Source organism: Scophthalmus maximus, chromosome 11 (genome assembly GCF_022379125.1).
Source record: "Scophthalmus maximus strain ysfricsl-2021 chromosome 11, ASM2237912v1, whole genome shotgun sequence".
NCBI classification, from domain to species: domain Eukaryota; kingdom Metazoa; phylum Chordata; class Actinopteri; order Pleuronectiformes; family Scophthalmidae; genus Scophthalmus; species Scophthalmus maximus.
Genome location: NC_061525.1, coordinates 12,570,713 through 12,591,959, shown reverse-complemented (window position 1 = coordinate 12,591,959; position 21,247 = coordinate 12,570,713). Strand labels below are relative to the sequence as shown.

Here is a 21,247-nt window from a genome sequence, read left to right as displayed (position 1 = left end):
TTTTGAAGAGTCTGTGCAATTTTGTACAAAGTGATGTACTTGACATACTACTTTATATTTCTGTGAATAAAATGTGAACAAACACTTTCACATTTTCTGTTGTTATTAACATGTTGATGTCACAGTTGGGGGATTCAGGCGGAACAATGGAGATGAAATGCTCAGAGAAGTCAAGAGCCTTACAGATGTAATCTTTGTTCCGCTGAGATAAAGTGTCTGTCTTTTTATTCATCTCTATCAACGATAGAAGTGTGAAATGTAATGTGGTTTTCTACTAGTTTAGGGTGTTAAATAAAACAGTTGGCCTGTGTTCCATTATTAGGCCCTGTTGCAACCACAGGTTGATTGTTATACATTCAATGTTCTTGAATTTACCTTTACCTAGCTAGTGAATAAAGTAGTCACAAAAACATTGAGGTCTAATTTAAGATTTGTGTGTTTCAATTGTGTATACGATTTCCATCCATTTGGATTACACATATTTAACATAAACAAACTAATTAATTCCATATGTGATTTCAAACAAATAGGCTTTATTAATATTGGACACATAAACTTGGTCCTTATGAATTTGAAACCAATTGGATTTATGGATTATAAATATACAAATATGGTTATTGTGTATTTAAAACACATTGCGTTTATTATAACTATTACTTACATATTATTCTTATTTGTATAATTAGTAATTGACTGACACAATATGCATCACATCAAGTTTATTAGTTTGTTTTTGTTAAATATGTGTAATCCAAATGAATAGACATTTTATATGCATTTAAAACATGCATCAGTTTCACCCCCACACAGATAAGACTCCTTGAGCTCCTCAGGCCTCCAGCTTTAAGATCATTGTGATGAACACAGACGCCGTCTAGAGGTCAGCTCCTGTAACGCTGGGGGAGAAAATGCTGGGTAATTGTGACTATATATTTTCTGTGATTATTGATCAATATAACAAAATCAAAACGAAGAAAAATAAATATTTTTTTTTACATTTGCTCAATTACAGTTTCCCTTAGTGAAGATAAACTATTTCAAGATTTCTAATGACATGTCAGCTCCTGTATGTACATTGCATAAATGTATTCACACTTAAAACACCTGGAGAACATTGTCAAAGTGTGATTTCATTTACTAATAGCAGATTATATTCAAATACTACCCTCCAAAGTAATAGTCTCCATTACAGAACCAGTGTATTGGGGAAGGGTAGATGAATTGTTTGCTGCTCAGCATGTAAAGTTGATTTCAAAATCCTTGTGCAGTATTTGGATGTACAGACAAAAAAATATTTCAAGGCTGCCAAAAAAAAGTAATTTTGCCTCAGGTTTTGTCACTACTAAGAAGTAAGTATCTAAGAAAGTGAATTAATCAAAATGTTTACACAGCAACTTCACAAATGTAAGAAGAACATACAGGCTTTTCTCCTGCAGAGGTTGCAGCACTAGGGCAATTCAAATTAATTAAAATGTTAGAAAGCCATGAAATTTGAAACATGACATCTTATCTACACTTTGGAACATAATTTAGCATGGATGAGATTTTTTTTGTCCTATCACTATAAATCAAACCACTTCAGGAGGGGAGTGTGCGTGAACAAGAGGAATGATTACAGTACACAAAACCTGCTTCAGTGTTCACATGGCACCTGAATATTGAATAAGAATGGTGAACCAGTCCTCTAATACATCGAACTTGTGGGGATACATTCACTAAAACCAATCCTCTTCAGGAAATGTGCCTCACAAGCAAAACAGTCTGAGGTAGAAACCACACCCCCTCCCCCCCCTCCCCCCGGAGAGTCTTAACATGTAACCCCACAGGGACACGTCCGGTCGCAGCTTCTATTTCAGGGCCTGCGGATATCCAGAATTATCACCCCTGCCAGGGCGATCATCATCACTAGAGTCATCTCCATCATCCTCCCCTCCGTCCACCTGCTCTTATATTCCTTCTGCTTCTCCTTCATGCGCTCCTTTCTGGCTCTCATTTCCCTCTCTCTCTGCAGCTGCTCCCCGTAGTGAGCCTGATAAAAGGCATCAAAATCAAACATGGTCTTCCCGCTGGCTTGGGAGAAGCGCCTGGCACGATCTTGATGCCGCTGCTGTGGGGAGGCTGTGGGTGAGCTCTTGGCGTCCTTAGAGGACGGTCTCCCTGCACTTTGGACGTCTAACTGGTTCAGGAGGCCCCGGTCATACTTCTTCCTCAGGCTGATGTTGCCTAGCACGGTGTAGGCCTCACTGATCTCAGTGAACTTCTGGGAGGCCTCCTTGTCCCCCGGGTTCTTGTCTGGGTGGTTAATAAAGGACTGCTTGTAGTAGGCCGTCTTGATCTGGGACTGTGTGGCACCAGGGGGCACTTTCAGGACGTCATAATAGGCCGTCCTGCTTCTGTGCAGAAGAGGCTCCTTTGAGCTCCTATCACTCCTCCAGCTGTAGTTTCTAGTTGCTGCAGACGGATCAGGGTGTAGATTCAGACGTCTCAGTCTCCGTCCACAGCCTGGTCTCTCCGACTCCTGCTTTGCCAGAATGAAAACGCAGAGAGCTCGGAGCTGCTGATGGGACCTGAAGACGTCCCGGTGGATGTCAACAGCTCCTCTGGACCAGGATGTCATTCTGCAGGGCAGCAGCAGCTTGTCCCGGAGGAGAGGCTGCAGTCTTGCCGCGTGTTGTAGGGCTGTTTCATAAGCCTGGAGGCTCGCTTTTGTTCGATCGAACCCGACAAAACGTAATGAATCCAGCTCCAAAGACGTGGCACGAGGCACGCTCCCATTTTCCTGTTGACACTTACTTCTTCTGCTCTCTCTGGATCTGCCTTGTGCTACTCTGCTTTCTGTCACCGGTTGCTCTTCACGCGGATCCCGGCATGATTCCTCTTCAACCCGGCTTTCACCGACGGTGACGTTTACCAGCAGACATCCGGGACTGTCGCCGGGGAACACCACTCGACTCTGGCTGGTCCTCAGCGCGGAGAGTCGGTAAGCTCCGCAGACCAGCCTCTGACCGACCTCTGCCATTTCACCGTGAACGAGCCGGTAACCAGGGGCCGGAAACAGCTGCAGCATCCGGTGACGTCACTCAACCAGGAACCAGTAAGCGTCAATGTTTACAGGAAGTACTTGGATTCGACCAATAATATTGCAGTAAAAATGTTACGTTTTTATTTATTGTATAATAAACCTTTTCATTTATTTTCACTCATTTACCGTAGATTATCTTAATGATGTTGTGTGCCTTAATGTACATTACCCTTGTATATTTACGTTTTTGTACTTTACTAATTTACATCTTATTTTTTCATATGTTCTTTATTCTTAAATTTATCAAATGAATGTCTGCTTGTTATTCCCATCTCACCCTTTTTTAAAGATTGGAAAAATATTTTTTTAGCTTTACTGTGAAAAAGATGATTAAAAAGGAGATTGTAAAAATGTGAATAAAGTGAAATTTTCTAACATTTCTGCCTGCAATTCGTTTAAAGGTGGTCTGACATATTAGGTTTGATTTGCAGTGTGATTAACTTACAGTTTGTAATAATGGTCATAAAACATAAGCACACTTTTATTTATTTGATGGCACCCAAACTTCCGAATAAAGTTATGTAAAACAATAAAGCTGTATAATAAATCATCTTTATGTGAATTTGATATTTACTTATTTTGGTTTTCACCATATGATATGATACCATTTATCTCATAGCATCTGGAATTTCTTTTAACCTTTTTTAAATATTCATTATTTTTTTTAAATTTACATCACTGACTTTTAAAAATCTAATCTCAAGGATACATGTAGTACCTACTTGAGTCAATTGATGGCGATAATGCTCCACGTGGTTGCGACTCGCCCGTGAAACAAAAAGAAGAAGAAGAAGAAGAAGAAGAAGAAGAAGAAGAAGAAGAAGAAGGCAGTAAACTCAACGAAGAAGAGGTTTCACGTATTGTTGTACGTTTTGTTTTGTTTGTTGTTGTTTTTTGTTTTGTTTGTTTTTATTTATTTATTTATTTATTTATTAATTTATTAATTTATTAATTTATTTATTTATTTAATCATTTATTTATTTGATCATTTAATCATTTATTCATTTTTGTTTGGATTTGTTTTTAGTGATTCCGATCCACACTCCTTACCAGTTGGTGGCGGTAATGCACGATTTCCTTGATTGCCAACCGCCATAAAACAATAAGAGAAGAAGAAGAAGAAGAAGAAGAAGAAGAAGAAGAAGAGGAAGAGGTTTCACGTGTGGACCGTCTGCCACCACGACATTGAGCTTGTTTATAACCTGATATTACAAACTAATTATTCACCTTCAGATACCGACACACAAAGACACACAGGCAAAACAATGGCTTCCAGTTGTCGACGGCCTGAACACAGCGCTCCTCCAGATCTCGTGAGTGCCTCGGTGTACTGTGTTTTTGTAGCTGCTAGGCGAACGCTCTGCGTCAGTTGCAGTGTTTTGGATGTTTTACGACCTTTAACTATTATTTAATAGTTACTGAGCGGTGTGTTGAGGGTTTAATGATGTGCTCACATCTCCGCAGTTCTACAACGAAGCGGAGGCAAAGAAGTACTCTCAGAAGTAAGTCTGGACAGTTCAGTGTGTCCGTCTTAGGCTACCTTTAGTCACATTTCAGAATAAAAGTCTGACTTGAGTAAAAGTAACAGTATCACTGTGTAGAAATGCTCTGTTACAAGTACTTCATATACTAAAAGTCAAAGTACTCATAATGCCAAGTTGCTCATTTCAGAGTTATGTATATTATGAGATAAGATATTCCCTTATTCATCCCACGACAGGGATATTTGGGGGTATTAATTGGAAGTGCAATGATTATTCTCGAATATATGTATTGGAGTAAAAGAACAATATTTGCATCTGAGTTGTAGTGGATGAGGAGTTTAAATGGAAATACTCACTTAAAGTTCAAGTACCTTAAAATTGTACCTAAGCACAGTGCTTCAGTAAATGTACTTAGTTACTAGTGTGTGTGATTGTTTACTGTGTTTGTCGCTCACAAAGGTTTATTTTCTTCATGAACGAACGTCTTGACATTGCAAGAAGTCATGTAAAACGATTAAGTTGCTTCACAGCTCTCGAATGATTGAGATCCAGACCCAGATGTCGGAGAGAGCTGTGGAGCTGTTGAACCTACCAGAGGGACAGTCCTGCTTCCTGCTGGATGTGGGGTGAGTAACTCTGACTGGGTGTACACGGACTGCATTATTGATTCATCTGATAACACACATTCCTTAAATAAGGCCAGTTTTCTGTTAGCCTGAACATAAATACAATATCAGAGTTAACAATGATCTCATCAAGACACACTTGATGTTTTCTAATTTGTTATTCTGTCTCACATTTAATTAATAGTTGAGTAAAGTACAGTGGTTTTCCAATGATCACAGTGGTAGCAACATGACAGAAACATTGAGTTTGAGTATGTCTGATGTAATGACACTAAAGGGAAATGTTTTTCCTTTCCTGTTGTCTGAAAAGCTGCTTTCAGACATGCACATTCAGGCATTTTCTTGAAAATTTCCGGAGAGGCTTTTATGAGAACACAAATGGTGCTCTGGAACTTTTCCTGCCAGCCCCCTGGTAAATTTTCCAGGAAATGTCTGAGTGAGTTCATGTGAGAATATAACAGGAAAATCTCCAGAAGATTCATGGCGTACGAGTGGGTGCTCTACCCAAATGCCACCCCCCGTTTAAATGTATCCCGGAATTTCCTACTGTTTTGAACATGTCTGACCCTGACAATCTCCTGCTGCGTTCTTCGATGAGAATGACAAACTGCAGAAAATAACCAGACCCAATTTTCTGGATAATTTCCAGAGTTCATGTCTGAAAACAGCTTATGAAAGAGAAGTGATAATAGTAAACATCTGGTGTTTAAGAATTCATTCATCTGAAGTCACCAGCATAACACCTCGTAATATCCCGAATTTAAGAGTCATCTTGTATTTGTGATGTGAAGGACTCAGGTGAGTGTCTGTCTGTCCTTTATCTCTCAGGTGTGGCTCTGGGCTCAGTGGCGACTTCCTCTCAGAGGAAGGACACTTGTGGGTGGGAGTCGACATCAGCACCGCAATGCTGGGTCAGTCTGACACTCATACACCCTACTAATAAATGGAGAAATCTGTCTATATATCTTTTTTGTTTTTCATCTGATTAACTTGCTTTGTACGTGGTATTTAAAAAGTATTAATTTTACATTCAGCGAAAACTGCAGAAACCCTGCTCATACACTTTGTTAAAATGAGAACGGTTTTATGTTTGATGGTTTTACAGATTAAACCAGAGACTCCTGTATTATCTCTCTGAGTGACATTTTAACTGTTGCACAAAATAACTAATAGAAATAAATAATAAAATACAAATAATAATAAAATTATAATGTTGTTAAAAAGCAGCATAAATAAATGTGACATTGATCAAATGTAAACATCTTCCTGTGACAGATGTTGCTCTGGACAGAGAAGTAGAAGGAGATCTTTTACTGGGGGACATGGGCCACGGGATGCCTTTCCGACCCGGAACCTTTGACGGTTGCATCAGGTGAAAAACAAGGCTTGCCTAAATTATTTATTTATTTATTTATTCTTAAGCGAAATTTTGACTCAGTTTTTCCACTCATACTTTTCTCCGGGTCAGTATTTCTGCCCTGCAGTGGCTCTGTAATGCCGACAAGAAGTCACACAGTCCTCCTAAGAGACTCTATACCTTCTTTACTACTCTCTACTCTTCGTTGGTAAGCTTGTATCACTCTTGTCCACTTCTTTGACAAATATTTAAACATCCTTATACCTTGAAGACCTTTTCTTACTTCTCCTTACTCTTTCAGTCAAGAGGCGCACGTGCAGTTTTTCAGCTTTATCCAGAGAATTCAGAACAGGTGAAAATACTATATGGTTGGTGGATGTAAAATCTTATGTTTTCTCCAGATTCCCACGCTTAACCTTCAGTCTTGTTCTTCCCTCCTTCAAGCTGGAGCTGATCACGACACAAGCCATGAGGGCAGGTTTCAGTGGAGGCATGGTGGTGGACTATCCCAACAGCAGCAAGGCTAAAAAGTCAGTATCCATAGGGCTTTTATTTTGAAACATTGACTGAACTGTTTCTCATCAGCCTTATGATGAATTATTACACATTAAAATTGTTTGCCTGTTTCACCAATTCTCTCTCTCACACACACACACACATTCGGTTTGTTTTCAGGTTCTTCTTGTGTCTTTTTGCTGGAGTATCAGGAGTCCTTCCTAAAGTAAGAAACACAGGAGTCAGCATCAATATTTGGTATTTGTTTGATTTGTTTTAGCAACATCATGATGACTGTGCTCTTTCAATAATTTTCAGGGATTGGGATCAGAAACGTCAGACAAAACAGTTTCAAACCAGGTCCAGTATTCAGGACAAAGGTAAAGATAGATACAGCTTGGCTGACACTGGGAGTGTTTATATGGAGAAACGTGGAGTTGTTAGTTGGTTGCTGTATTTTAATCAGAAATATACAATGTGGTGAGAGATGGCTCAAGGCCATGTGAGATGGAACTTCAGTATCTTTGTCTTTGTTGTTTTTTTCTTTCTGTTTTTTTGTTTTACCTACTTGTTTTTTCCCCTATATATTTGCAAATGAATCTTCTCAAATGTAAGGATTTTCCATATGATATAGTTGATACAGAATTTTTGACTGTTATCTTGAAAACACTATTTCATTATTGGATGTTGTGAAATATTGGGTTCTGGATCCTCAGTTTTTTACTTTTTAATGAAAAATATTATTAGTTGCAACCTTAATTCACTTGATTTTAATTTTTATTAAATTAATAACTTTCCAGTTTATTACTTGCTGGTAGGAGAGTGAGCAGGTCTTGGCATTGATAAGTGCAGGCTCAGTTGTACCTGTCTTGATGAAGCCAAAGACCAAGAGAAATGTAAAAAGGGTTGTTGTCCTGCCTGATTCTAAACCCTGTCCGGCAGGTTTTCCGCCCTTTCACATAGTGATGTTCAACTTTCTTGTCGTGGTTTCACAAAGATAGTGAGGCGCAGAGTTTTGGATGTTATTGGTGTGCTTTTTCAAGTGCTTTTTAAATAACTTAACTAGCTACACTTTGTCTTTGTGAAGATGTCGGTTCAAAAACATGAAGGGGAAATCCTTGAAGAAGGGGCGAGATTGGATCATGGAGAAGAAGGAGAGGAGGAGGAGACAGGGACGGTACGTCAGCATGGCTGTATTTCAAACTCTGACAGGACACATACATTTATACATTTATTATCTTGTGCTGAAACATAAATTTTATTAACAATGCATCATACTTAAGATCAGCCTTTAACTCAATCACCTCTGATTGGTTGTGTTTCGTAATGATCACTGACGCTTCCCCTTTTCTCTCTTTCTTTCTGCCACGTGCTTGTTGGTCTGCAGGGAGGTTCGAGCCGACACCAAATACACCGCACGTCAGAGAAGACCTCATTTCTAGCTGTGACTCATGCAGCTGGGCCTTCATTAGCTCTCGACTGTGCCTCCTCGCACACAGCCACCTCTGGAGCCACTGAGTGTTTGGACAATTATAATTTCTCTGCTAGGGGGAGAGTGAATGGCAAGAGTGAAATGCTATTATGGTCAATCATTTTTATGTTTGGTCGAGTGTTTGGCAAATCTTTTTTCACACTTGGTGGTAAGACGGCACTCAAGACATGTTCACATGCATGGAAAATACAAAAGTACATGAACAGACACGTGCTGCCAGCTGATGACGACAAAAACAACACTGTCCAAAAATTAAAACAATTTTCATAGATGATGAAATTCTCCTCTTCCATCTCTGATCAGCTGGCTATTGATTTATCTGCAATATTTTCCTCAAAACTATACAAAATGCTTTTTATTGAATTTGCCGCGTTGTTTTTTGTTTAGACAATGTAACGACTGCTGTGTAAAAATCGGTTCTGTTGTTTTTGAGTAATCCTGCCGAAAGAAAGACTGACAAACAAACGACAATGAAAGCAAAGCCTCCTTGGCACAGGTTAATAATAGATTAGTGCTACAATTATCTACACTACTACAAACAGCTCATTTATATGTAATGAAATAATCATATAATGAGAAAATGTCAGAATTCTAATTGTCCAGACTACAGGGATTTAACTATATTCCCATAAGCAGGTCTTTAACAAACAAGGCAAGACATATCTACTCACGCTAATGCATTTGCAATGTAAAGTTTAAAGTCCCGGTTTCTGCACATTTGTGGATAATTGAGGGTATTCGGCCTCTTCCATGCCTGCACCTCGTGTGTCCGACAGAGGGCGCTGTGACACAAGACCAACCACCTGGGCGTTATCCGTCAACCTGCTCAATCAATAACCAGATCGAACAGTTCCGCCCAGCAGCCGACCTGCCCAGGGCCGGCCGTCCCTCTCCCAACAGAGCCTCCAGTCCGCCACACTGACGTCAGCGGAACAAAAAGCGAACTTTTTCTTCTTCCCCGTGTGTTTTTGAAGGATCAATTAGTGCGGATTGAGGAGGAAGGTGAGGGGCGTGTAATGGGTTAACGGCGGAAGGCCTCGCCTCACCTTTCGTGCGCGCCACCCGGTCACGGGCCCCACCGTCCGCGCGCACAAACTACAGAGAAGGAGGGAGGGGAGGGGAGGGGAGGGGGGAATCACCGCCTCCTCGCCGCCGCCAGACGCGCCTCCTCGCCCCGGTCGCCCTCACCCTCCTGTCGGCGTCCGCCCCGCCGCTCCAACGCCAACCACAACCGCACTTCTTTCACCCGGAGGACAACGGTGACTGAGGGAGGAGGAGTGAAACCATGAAGGACCGCATGCAGGAACTTCGACACGTAAGACGCTGTTTGATTCTGTTTTTTAATAGTCAACGTCCACCTGTTCTGTGGATAGATACATGCTCCACGATCGCCCCTTCCCCCCCCCCCCCGAGGAATCAACTGCGTATTGAGGAAGCGCAGGTCCACAGAGCCCGGTGCGCTCGTTGAGCAACAGTTGTGACTCTGGGGTCTGATGGAGATGCGGTGTTTTATCACCGGCACCAGGCGCAGACCGCTGCCGAGGTGCGCCACATTAGATGAATGAATTCTGATGTTTAATCAAAAGCAAACGAACAATCACTGCGCTCCTTTATGTTCTTTGTCATTAACCGGTTGTTAAAGGGGTTTCTAGAGGGATTGCATAGACACTTTTCTTTCTTTGGTGTTCGATGAGATTTTAATGGTTATTCAGTTCATATTTAGTGACGTGAAATCTTCTCTAATCTTTCTGAATTTATTTACCTGTCCAGACAAAGTTAGGTGGTAAATTGTGTGGAAACGTGCGTGTGCGAGGTTTGAATGATCCGGCCTGAACTACGGGTGTGTGACTGGAGTTGCAAATTGCTGCCAGCTCGCCCATGTTAACCCGTTAAATGTCTTTATCACAAAGAAAAGAAAGAAAAATGGGATCGCCCATACCAAGCATGTGCAAATGACATAAAACGATTGCATTTTGTAATCATGAAAATAATGACATTAAATATTTGGAATTAACATTTTGACCTTGTGGTAGTCGGAATAGCCCTGCACACAGTGCATCATTCTGTTTATAATCTTTCTATGGTCGCTGAATTGGGGGATAAAATGGGACCATGAGGCTGCATGGCGGATTCGATTTTTGGCTTGACTTAGATACAGAAGAGGAGTTATTGAGTATTATCCTCCATAGGATAGTTGTGTGTGTGTGTGTGTGTGTGTGTGTGTTGTTGTTGTTGTTGTTAGAGGGGCCATTGTCAGATCTGGGTAATTGGCAGTTAAGCTGAGGACAGTGAGGGAAATCAATTTATTAAAGACTCCTCAGTTTTCAGCGAAGATCTTGCTATGAATTGGCCTCAAGGGAAAGAGCCCTGTTGTGTGTGTGTGTGTGTGTGTGTGTGTGTGTGTGTTCTGCATGGAGAGGCGTGTCTCCATGCTGCCTTCCTTCTCACAGTGCTGGAGGGATGCAGTTGTCAGGAGACAGAGAAATAGCCTAAATCTTCCTCATCAGCCTCAGTGGGAAACGTCAACCCATACTCAGTCAAACCGTTCAGGGTTTAAACAGAAATGACACGTCAGCTCCGGATTTTATATTCTACTGATATTTCTGATCATATCTTTCATGTCAGTGTAAATGCAGCTGGAGCGGCCCAGCCAGACCAATTTTCAGGCAATCAAGAACAAAATACAATTTAAATTGATTGTAAGTCACAGACATTATTTCTCATCCGCACAAGATTAATATTGTTTTCCATTCATAGTCTCAAATTAATGCAGCTCATGGAGATTTTAACAGCATTGTAAAGGATGCACGTACGATTGTATAACAGCCCTTAGTGCAATGGACTAGGGCTGCAATAAAATATCAAATTCTATAATAAGCTGTCTGGTGAGAAATGCTCATAACAAATACCCAGAGGCCCCAATCACATCTTTAACCATCTTGCTATGTCTGACCAAATACAAATCTTCAGATATTTAATTTTCAGCGATGTATCAAATGCTCACAGTTGAGAAGCAGTAACAAGCAATGGTTTTTATATGTGCTCGATAAATAATCCATGTGCTGATTGTTCCAGCTTCAGTTTGGCGAAATGTTGAGCCTTGTGTAAACGACCCTGTAAGATTTGGTGGTAAAAAAAAAGAAAAAGAGATTGTCATTAAGGTGCTCTGAGTGATTTGGTTATGGCAAACAACACCGGACACTAGCCTGGCAAAGTCATATCACACTTTTTACTTTTCTCACTGCAGTGACATTGATGACACAAATCATGTGAAATAGTGTGTTTAAACGACTGATGGTTATTTCCTTCACTGAGACATCCCCGTGAATCCTACCGCCGATTGCTGCGTCCACATACCTTTGCTGTGCTGCCATTGGTCTTTGCATTCAGATTTTCAAGCCTGAAAAGCTCACGGCTGTTATGGAAATATTTTCATATTAAGTCACAACGTTTTGCACAACCGGGTTTTGAATACATTTTTTGCCAAGAAATTGGAAGTGGTTAGAACTAAACAACAAGTGTCTTCTTTGAAAGTAGTTCTTTGCAGGGGTAAGTGTCTCCCAGCTCAGTGTTGATGTTCACATTTAGATTGCAAATGTTTACCTATGAGTTTAACTTTCCAATTCTCAATAAACTGAATCCAAGACTGTAGAGCACAAAATGATAACTGGCAGTTATTGTGGTTTGGAGATTAGACTTTTCCAATTTATTGTATATGAAGGCAAGGAAAATTCAAGCAAAGCATCACAGAGATATTACATAAGAATTGAATTTTTTAAACCAAGCAGCAGAAAAGAACTGAGCAGATTTCATTGCTGCTGTGTCTTTTTGTGTGTTCTCGTAGTCATTCTGCAGGTTTACTCACCCATGTGCTCGTGTGTGTCCTTTTGGCAGGAAATTGAGTTTTGCTCATATTTGTGTGAGTGCGCGCAGGTTCTGCTCCAACATCGCCCATATGCACATGAAGCTATTTTATGAGCTCAACACCTGCCCCCTGTTCTCCCAATAGCTCATTAGTCTGCTGCCTGAAGCCGCCAGTCTCCATAACTAAAAGGGGCACACGGCCTCTCCCCTCCCCTCACTTCGTCCCATCGCTCCCAGTTGGCCCAGCTGTGATTTAGTGACAGATGGAGCAGATATGATGCTTTTGTCAGCCGTCTTCTAGCTCCTAAACCCGAGGGGAAACATACTGATGGGGTTGTTACAGATTTCACACACCCACAAGGACTGCTATCAATCAGATGTGATTGTCAACTATTTTGCGGCAGTTATTTATTCAGGCAGGCGTTATGAACGCTGCACCTGTAACAGGTCATTTTGCCCTCATTTTTTTTCCTGACGGTGTATCAGATGTCTTTATTTCATATCTTACTGTTTGATTGACTATATCTCTTCTCCCACCGCGATCTCTTTAATAATAACCCATTTTTTTCTTTTATCATCTCTATAATGGTGACTTCCTCCATTATTGCTCTTTGCTCCTCTCTTATCAGTGATTTATCAGATGGGTTCCTGTCCTCCCCTACATTTTGTCCTCTCCTTTCTCCCTCCTGTCCTCTCTGTGCAGCCTTGTTAGTCAGTGTCAGTATTGGTTCAGGCAGCTGTGTGCGTGAGTGTGTGTTTGCGTGAGTGTGTGTGTGCTTGCGTGCGTGAGTATGTGCGTGCGTGCGCGTGCGCGTGCATTTGTGTGCGTGCGTGCGTGTGTGTGTGGTACTAACTGTCACTACCTGCTTGGCATTAGAGTGACACATTAACTAATAGAATGGATGTGGCACAATGACTCAGAGGCTTTCCCCCCCATCTCCCCTTTATTCGACTCCATTCCATGCCTTTACCTCTATTCCGTCTGTCCTTGACCTGATCTTGGCTATTGACATTTCCTCAGTGTCACAAACGGTAGCGAGAACAAAGAGCCACTTTGCTTGCTGTTGAACAGGACACCGATCCACCAGGGTCAGAGGTTTTATTTGTCCTCCTTCAAAGCGTCAGGCCTCTGTAAACGCTCAGATCTGTTGTGGACAAAACCAGCTGCTCTGTGGTTCTGACCCACAGATGAGCCTTTATCCTTAAAATCAGTGGCGGGGGGTTAAATGAGCAGTAAAAATGCATTGTCATCGTCCTATACTGTCACCACGAGAAAGGTGCACACATACATACAGATAAAGACATTATCCATCGACACACAGAGGCGGCATAACTGCATTAATGAAGCATGAAATGAGTGTGACCGATCTGGCATTTCACCAGGGACTTGTCTGTCTCTGCAAATGAGGTGACAGTTGTAATGAAATCCAATATCTGTTGGCTGCTAATAGTTATTTTTGAAATGTGTGAATGGAACCGTCTTGCAGTACAACCATCCTCATCCAAACCAATCAAAGCATGAAATAAATACTCGTATTCATTGAAGGCGGATGATATTTTCGACAAATTAAAGTTTTGTGATACAAAAGTCCCTTTTTTATGCTGTACAACTGATTAGTGTTGTGGCATCGGTAAAACCTCGTTGCTTGTTTACTTTGCATAAACCGTAGCAGCTCCCTAAGCTAACGGAGATCCTAGAAACAATTAAAGACGATCCTGTAATCAAACCTCCCCCATCTGCTGTGGGAGAATTAGCTGCGGGTCATTTTTGTTGCCGCTGCTTAAATTAAATTTGTAATGTGCCGGCAACCCTTTCACATCGTCTCATAATCAATGGCAGCAGAGTGGTTCTGTAGCAGCGAAGGTAATGCCTTCTATCACTGGTTCCTGTAGGAGATTAAGACCTTTTAAACACAATTTACGACAAAATTACTGTCATCGACCTGATTAGGCCCTAAGTAGCCCTGTCTGTCTTTGTTTGGTGATAATCTTGCAGAATAATAAAGTCAAATCTTACTGTCTTGAGGCTTAACAGGCACTCACAACCAAACAACAAAGAGCATCATTTACCGTCAGTTGTCCCCCAGAATGACATAATGTATGTACGCTCTAATCAGCAGAACAACATCGTTTGGGCAAGATAAGTCCGACAGCCATTTGCTGATATGACTGATGCCGTTGTTTTCCTTGGGAAGAAGATTTTGTTATATCTACAATTGCAAATGATTCCAGAGCTGAAACAATTAGTTGATGATTTACAGTTACATTACTTTGGTAATTGATTGATTGTTTAAGGCGTTTTTTCAAACAAAAAATGCAAAAAATATTTCCCGGTTACACAAATGGGAGAATTTGTTGCTTTTCTTTTTCATACGCCATGGAAAACGTTCAAGTTCCACTGGTCAGACAAAATTAGTTATGTGAAGACATCACCGTGGGCCTTAGGAAATTGTGATTGTCATTTTTAAAGACTAATAATGTGTCAATTTATCGAGAGAATAGTCAGCAGATCAAAGTCATCTTTAGTCTGACTTAATCTTTTTTTTAAATTTAGTTTCTCTTTCCAAGTTTGTTTTCTTATATTCCCCCTTGCCTTTTTCTGTTCTTCTTGTCCAACTGCTCTTTCATCTCTCCTGCCACGAGTCCTTCTCTACACATCCTGCCACTCCCTCTCATGCTCTTTTACATTCCCTCCCATATCTGCAATGTAATTGTGTTAGCGGCATATTGGTGCTGTCATAATCCTTCAGGGTCTGCGTGTTACAGAGCGAGGCGCTCTAAATATATTCCACAGGGGAAGAAGGACAAGAAGACAGGGGGGTGGGCAATCTCATGGTCTAAGCGGTGACAGCTCTTCCCTGCCTGTGATCTGTCATTAAAGTTCAATTGAAGCTTTACGACATTTCCTCAGCCTCTCCTGCAATGCTCATCTCTGGTCGACCACCCATCGCTGCCTGCACATAAGCCCAAGGCAGACAGGTCTGTGTATGAACATTCACAGCAGCATGTAATTAATATAATCATATCCATCTGCCAATTATTTGCTAACAAGCCAAAATGGAGGTAAGCGTCCACTATTTAGTCTAAAAGGTCAGTTACTCGTCCTAGTCCCTGCGGCCGAGAGAGTTGTCTTAGAAAGAATTGGCAGCTGCAGGCATTTGGATTCCGGCCTGTAATTGATCATCATTGATTTGTGGAAAGACTTGTTATTATCCCATTGTAAGTCATTATTTAACCTTTAATAGACAGACGTTTGGTAAATTCCTATTTAGTCGTGTTTAAATGGCATCACTTTGATGATTACACTGTTAAAGGTCAGAAAGATGTGAGGAAGGCAGACGGCGGGGAGGGATAAAAGACAGAGAGAGGGAGGGACATGGGAGGAAGAGCATGAAGGAGGGATGAAATCAGGGATAAGATGAGGAGGAAGAGACTGCATGAGGAAGTTAAACCTATAAGTCCTTCTAACCATTTACACCTATAGCAGAATTAGATGGTTTTCTCATGACAAGATGATATAAGCACAATATAAAACATTCAAAGTGTAAGTTTGCTTAGATAAGGGGAAGCTGACGTGGTCTTGGGGAAGGAAAGTGAGATGGTAGAGCAGAAAGACAAACACAAAGTGAAGGCGTGACTATAGGGAGAGTGAGACAAAGGTAGCTGAGTCCATGTTGTGTGGGCCTGTTCCTGTTGTGCTATAAGACTTGCGAGGCAGAAGTATGGAGGAAGGAGAGCGAGAGAGAAGGAGGTGAGAGAATGACAGTCAGGGAGAATGAGAAATGAAAAGGAGGATGATGAAGGGGGAGGACATTAAGGAGGATTGTCGGGAAAAGGAAATTGTTTGACTCTGTGCCACTGTGGTGGCAGAGATTCATCTCCCACCCACATTATTCTTCATTGTGTATCTGATGGACCCTGCTCTCCGTGGGCAGGGCTGATAAAAACCATCTTGTTAACCTCGACCGGACCCGTTTTTCACTGCCATGCAAAGCATCCGGGGCATGAATGTGTTCAGAAAATAGTGAAGCCTGTCCAGACAGTAATGCAGCACATATAGTACATATATCTTAGATTAAAACAAAAAAAAGTGTTGACATGTGTTTTTATGAGCAAGTTATCAGCCGGCGACGCATTGATCTGCTAGTGCACCTGGGGAAATCTACTGCTGTTGTCCCCAGCGAGGAGAGAGAACAGTAATGTGATAGGAACTGAATGAGATTTACATTTTCCCCCTTGTCTTTTTGGCTCAATCGATCACTTCCTTTGTCCGCTCGTCACCCACACTCCTACTTGGTTGCGTAATAGTCCCGTCTCAATAGCCCTGCACTGCGTCCTCCTCCTCCTCCTCCTCCTCCTCCAGTCATTCAGTCGGCCGACCAGAGGGACAATCACTCACCGAGCCTGGTGTGTTGATTTCTGGTGTTGCTGTGTCGCGTTTGTCGCCTTCTTCTGTCAACCAAAAAATTATTGAGCAATGAAATCCTTGCTGTCTCTAAACATAATCATTATACGGTTACAGAAACACTCAGCTCTAGGTTGTTCTGGTGACCTACTGTATATTCAGTTCAACCCCTGTATTCAGAAGAAGACTTGGTAATCGCCCTAATACTTGAAATGTTAGTGAAAGTCTGATTTTGCAGTCAGCTGTTCAGACTGTAGATCCCGTGGTGTATAGGTCGTGAATGTCACGAGGGCTTTAGCATGGGAGCAGGTGACGGCACAACCATGACTACTTTTACAAGTAGGCTTGTGTATGTGTGTTCTTGTTGTTGCATGTCTGTGTTTGTGAGGAGTTTGAGCTTTAAATAGTGAGAATCATGAGGACATTTTTGAAAAGTGAAGACCCAACAGGCATTGGTTTGTGTTTTATTTGAGATATCTGTCTTCAAAAGTTGGAGAGACTACAACTGATATATTACATTGTGTAGCTGCTAAATCTAACCTGATTCTAACCTTGGTTGACCCAAATGACAAGAGATTTTCTTTTCCTCACATGCTTCAAGTTTTGAAATGTGCCCATTTTCATGAATGTACACTTCCTAACATGGGGCCGGAAGCGTAGCCTTATATGGTATTATGAGACCTTGATTATGCTAATTTCCTATCCTCGTTCACTCAAATATGCACAGGTGGCATTCATCGCTTTTACGCAGGTCATTTACTTTTTCTGGCCTGTTTGTACGAACTCACCTTCCGAAAAAAGGTGACCCTCTAAGGTGTGTGTGTGTGTGTGTGTGTGTGTGTGTGTGTGTGTGTGTGTGTGTGTGTGTGTGTGTGTGTGTGTGTGTGTGTGTGTGTGTGTGTGTGTGTGTGTGTGTGTGTGTGTGTGTGTGTGTGTGTGTGAGAGAGCAGCTTTGCAGTCGGAGCACCAAAGTCAGTTATTGTCATTCGTATCTTTGTGTTTTTCTGCAGAAGGAAAAATGAATAAATAATGTAATGTTCAAGAGTGTGTGTGTGTGTGTGCGTGCATGCAAGCGTGCATGCGCGTGTGTGTGTGTGGGTAAGTTTGAGATGTGTATGAGAAATTATGGGTGTGTGCTCACTACACATCCATAATGAATGTTATGTAGCTGTATTATGATAATAAATCTGGTTATGCTCTCAGTATTCCTCAGTTGAGCTGACACAGATTTTCGAGTCGTTTCTAATGAGACTGCAGGAAGCTGCTTAAATTGGCTGTAATACAAAGATGCGGGAAACAGGTCTGCTTTTTTAATATGGAAACACAAAGGGACAATAAAGTACAGCCCTTGTGGGTTTCCATCTCTTCGTGAACTGTCTTTCACTCTTCAGCTCTCCTGTATTCTCAGATAAAAAGCATAAAAAGCATCCGAATGCATAAGACTTTGTCTTAATTATCTCCTTTTTCCATTTAACCCGACTTCTTACACATCAACACTTAGGCTGTGTCCTTTTATTACTCATGCTATTGCTCTTTCAAAAACTGTTGCATTGCCCAGGTTCACCTCCTCGTTTTTCCATGCCGCCTGCGCCACTGAAAATCACTTGCTCCCTCTCTCCTGGACTATATATATATATTTCCTCCTCCTCCTGTTTACACTAGATGTGCAGACGCTGGCTTTTTGTCTTCGTGGAGCGACTCCCTGCTGGCATGGTGCCTAGAACAACTCTGTAATCTAATAAACGTTATAATCAAGGCCACTACTCCAGCCGGGGTGTTTCACCCGAGTGTGAGCCCCAGGGGCAGAGAGCATCGAAGGGTTGTGGCCCTAATGGGGAGCAGCTTGTATAGGGCTTGTGCTCTCTATGTGTTTACCATGTATATATGTTAGCGGTGTGTCAGTTGTATTGTGTACGTGTGTTTGTGCGTCTAGCCCAAAGCATGTGCTGTGTGTGGAGTCCAAGACTGTCAGTTGAGTCAAGACTGCAGCAATAAAGGCCTCTCCCAGCCCTCTTGTGGCTCAGCAGGAGCTTCAGATCTGTGCGGGAGTCTGAGGTTTGGGGTGCACCGCTCAAGTTTTCTCTCCTCCTGACCACTCAAAGTAAAACCAGACCAAAGCCCTCCTCTCTCTGCAGGAGACACAGCATCTCTCTGTGGAGTCTGGACACACTACGGGTGATCTGGGAGCTTATTCTGACTCCCTGCTCTTCCGTCTCCTCCTCCTCGTCCTACTCCTCCTGCTGCCTCTGCTGTCTCTTTTGTTTCTGCTTCCAACAGTCGGCAGTTCCTGAAATATAACTCATTGCCATACCAACACTGACAACTTTTATTTATTAATAACAGTTGCTTTTTTGCATAATGACACACACAAAAAAATCCCATTGCATCATTGTATGTATCATAACTATATGCTTCCCTGTCACAATAGTTGAACATATTAAACACTGAATTTATTTTCCAACAGTTGTCTAGTTGGTTATTTGAGTAAACAAGAATACAAACCCTTTATATGGAGAGTCTTTGTTTAATTGAATACAGTTTGAGTGGGTTTCAGATAATATTAGCGAGATCACAGTGGCTCTGTATTCCTCTCACTTACATTTGTGCCAGTTGCCTCGCCATCTCTCGCAAAGTCTGTCCTTTCAAACATTCTTCTCAAGAACGGGTTCCTCACCCACTGTTCTCCCGGTTTCTTGTTTCATCTCCTCCCTGCCTCTCCCTCTGTCGGCGCATCACCTGCTAAGGCTCCACAGAATGACTCTGTGTCTGAGAAAGCATGAACCATGCATGCATGAGCCTGCATCCATAATTGTTTGAGAAACACCAGGTACAAATGAACGCAGTTTAATGTTATTCACAGGTTCCGTTTGACAAAATATATTGTGGTACATGCGAAATCAAAGAAGGAAATTTATTTTGGGATTGCCTAATGTTAGATTAATTTGTATTATCTTTCTTCAATGAAAACCAAAAAAACAACAACTACACTTCTGTGCTACTCACAGAGACTTGGTGGATTTTGTATGTTTACAAGACAGCAGTCATTGACAATTTCTCTCCCAACTAATATGATGGAAAACCTCCCCCTGCTTCCTGGCTCCTGGCTCCTGGTGCCTGGTGCGTGCACATTAGTGCCTCTGTCTGGATTAACCTGGCCGACACACATATGGATGACATGAAAGTCTTGATAGGTCTCTTGATGCTTTTTAAATATTAATTGGACCTAATGGTTGAAAGAGTTGTTTTAAAATGTGGGGACACTCAGGATATTGTTTTCTTAGCTTTTCAGCGGTTTCCTTTCTTAAAGGTAGTGTGCTGCAAGAAATTTGCTGGTTTCAAACAAATAAGACTTGACAGACAAATACGGTACATAAAATCATATATTTATGATGCACACAGATTGTCATTTTGTTGAACGTAAAATTATTTTTCCTGCATTTGGGAAAAGTTTAAGGAGAAACGCAAGCAAGAAGAAGATGAGACTGCCTCTCCACAGTGCTGTTAGGCAAATGGAACTCATGGGCTAATGGGGAATTGAATTAGTTTGACAGTGGCTAGATGAATGAGATGAGGCCACATGAGATCCCCGCTAATGTAGTGTAATGACTGATGCGTGATTAGGAATGAGCACATATTTCAGAATTAATCATCGGCTTGATGCCGGAAAGTGTGATAAGTTTCAACTTTATACAATGAAGAAGTTGAACTATAAAGTGGCGGTAAGGCGATTTTACGATACTGTGGACGTTTGCATTGTGGTTTGTTCTAATTCAGTCATGACCAGTGTTGTTCTAGTTCAAATACGTCTTCAATTATTTCAGTGATTTTTAAAAAACTACATTATCTTTTAGCTGTTTCACGTAACTTAAAATTTGCTGTGTGTTTGTCCAGGGGAAGGAGACGACAGAAGAAGAGGATGAAGTCGCTGTCGGGATGGATAAAGGCTTTATGGACGAATTCTTCGAACAGGTTAGTTTATTTCCCAGTCCTGAGCTTTCCTTCTTTCTCTGTCAGTGACTATTACTTCCCTTTCACGCACCAACAGGTTTATAGTTGTCTAACATCTTGTCTTAAATTAAAGTCCAGGTCATTTTCTTACTACAGTCTGAGTATCATCCCTCCTCGGACAGTGAATCTTACCGTGATAGTTTTTCAGAGCGAGCTGCAATAAGTCTTATGCCATTTCTTTTCCCAGGAGGCCATTGATATGATTTATAGCCACTGATGTTGTTGCTGGTGTGGCAGGGATCATTATGTATTTTATTTCATTTCAAACGCACTTTATTGATTCAACAACACAACAATATTCTCTTTGTCCAGCTCTGAACGATAGCATCAGTGATTTCATTCAACGCTCTCCAGCCTGTCCTTTTGTTCGTGATAGATACTCAAGGGTGGGGAGATTCTGGCCTGTGGGCCGTTTATAGCCTAGGATCTCGGGG

General features: G+C 41.5%; 3 protein-coding genes across 8 annotated transcripts in view; 2 read left to right on the top strand and 1 right to left on the bottom strand.

Annotated features, from left to right (window-relative positions):
• Positions 1–704: 704 nt before the first annotated feature.
• dnajc30b (DnaJ (Hsp40) homolog, subfamily C, member 30b) lies at positions 705–3,069 on the bottom strand. Its single transcript, XM_035622956.2, has one exon. The coding sequence runs from the start codon at positions 3,065–3,067 to the stop codon at positions 1,853–1,855; it is 1,215 nt and encodes a 404-aa protein (XP_035478849.2). The 5' UTR covers positions 3,068–3,069; the 3' UTR covers positions 705–1,852.
• Positions 3,070–4,195: 1,126 nt separating this feature from the next.
• On the top strand, positions 4,196–8,810 carry bud23 (BUD23 rRNA methyltransferase and ribosome maturation factor). Of its 2 annotated transcripts, XM_035621723.2 has the most exons (12): positions 4,196–4,395; positions 4,547–4,584; positions 5,097–5,192; positions 6,021–6,103; positions 6,468–6,564; positions 6,661–6,757; positions 6,851–6,901; positions 6,994–7,079; positions 7,225–7,270; positions 7,363–7,424; positions 8,132–8,221; positions 8,432–8,810. In XM_035621723.2, exons 1-12 carry the CDS (start codon positions 4,348–4,350, stop codon positions 8,484–8,486), a joined length of 849 nt encoding a protein of 282 aa, XP_035477616.2. In that variant the 5' UTR covers positions 4,196–4,347; the 3' UTR covers positions 8,487–8,810. The 2 variants fall into 2 exon arrangements, with proteins under 2 accessions (XP_035477616.2, XP_035477618.2); XM_035621725.2 differs by lacking the exon at positions 4,547–4,584 and having other exon boundaries at positions 4,210–4,395.
• A 341-nt stretch (positions 8,811–9,151) lies between these two features.
• stx1a (syntaxin 1A (brain)) overlaps positions 9,152–21,247 on the top strand; it is a 43,275-nt gene continuing 31,179 nt past the window's right edge. For 2 of the 5 annotated variants that reach the window (XM_035621717.2, XM_035621721.2), the window contains exons 1-2: positions 9,160–9,851; positions 20,697–20,774. In XM_035621717.2, the coding sequence (XP_035477610.1) occupies positions 9,822–9,851; positions 20,697–20,774 (108 nt within the window). In that variant the 5' untranslated portion in view covers positions 9,160–9,821. Of the gene's footprint in view, positions 9,852–20,696; positions 20,775–21,247 lie in introns of all 5 variants that reach the window. The other 3 variants (XM_035621714.2, XM_035621718.2, XM_035621720.2) reach the window with 3 other exon arrangements.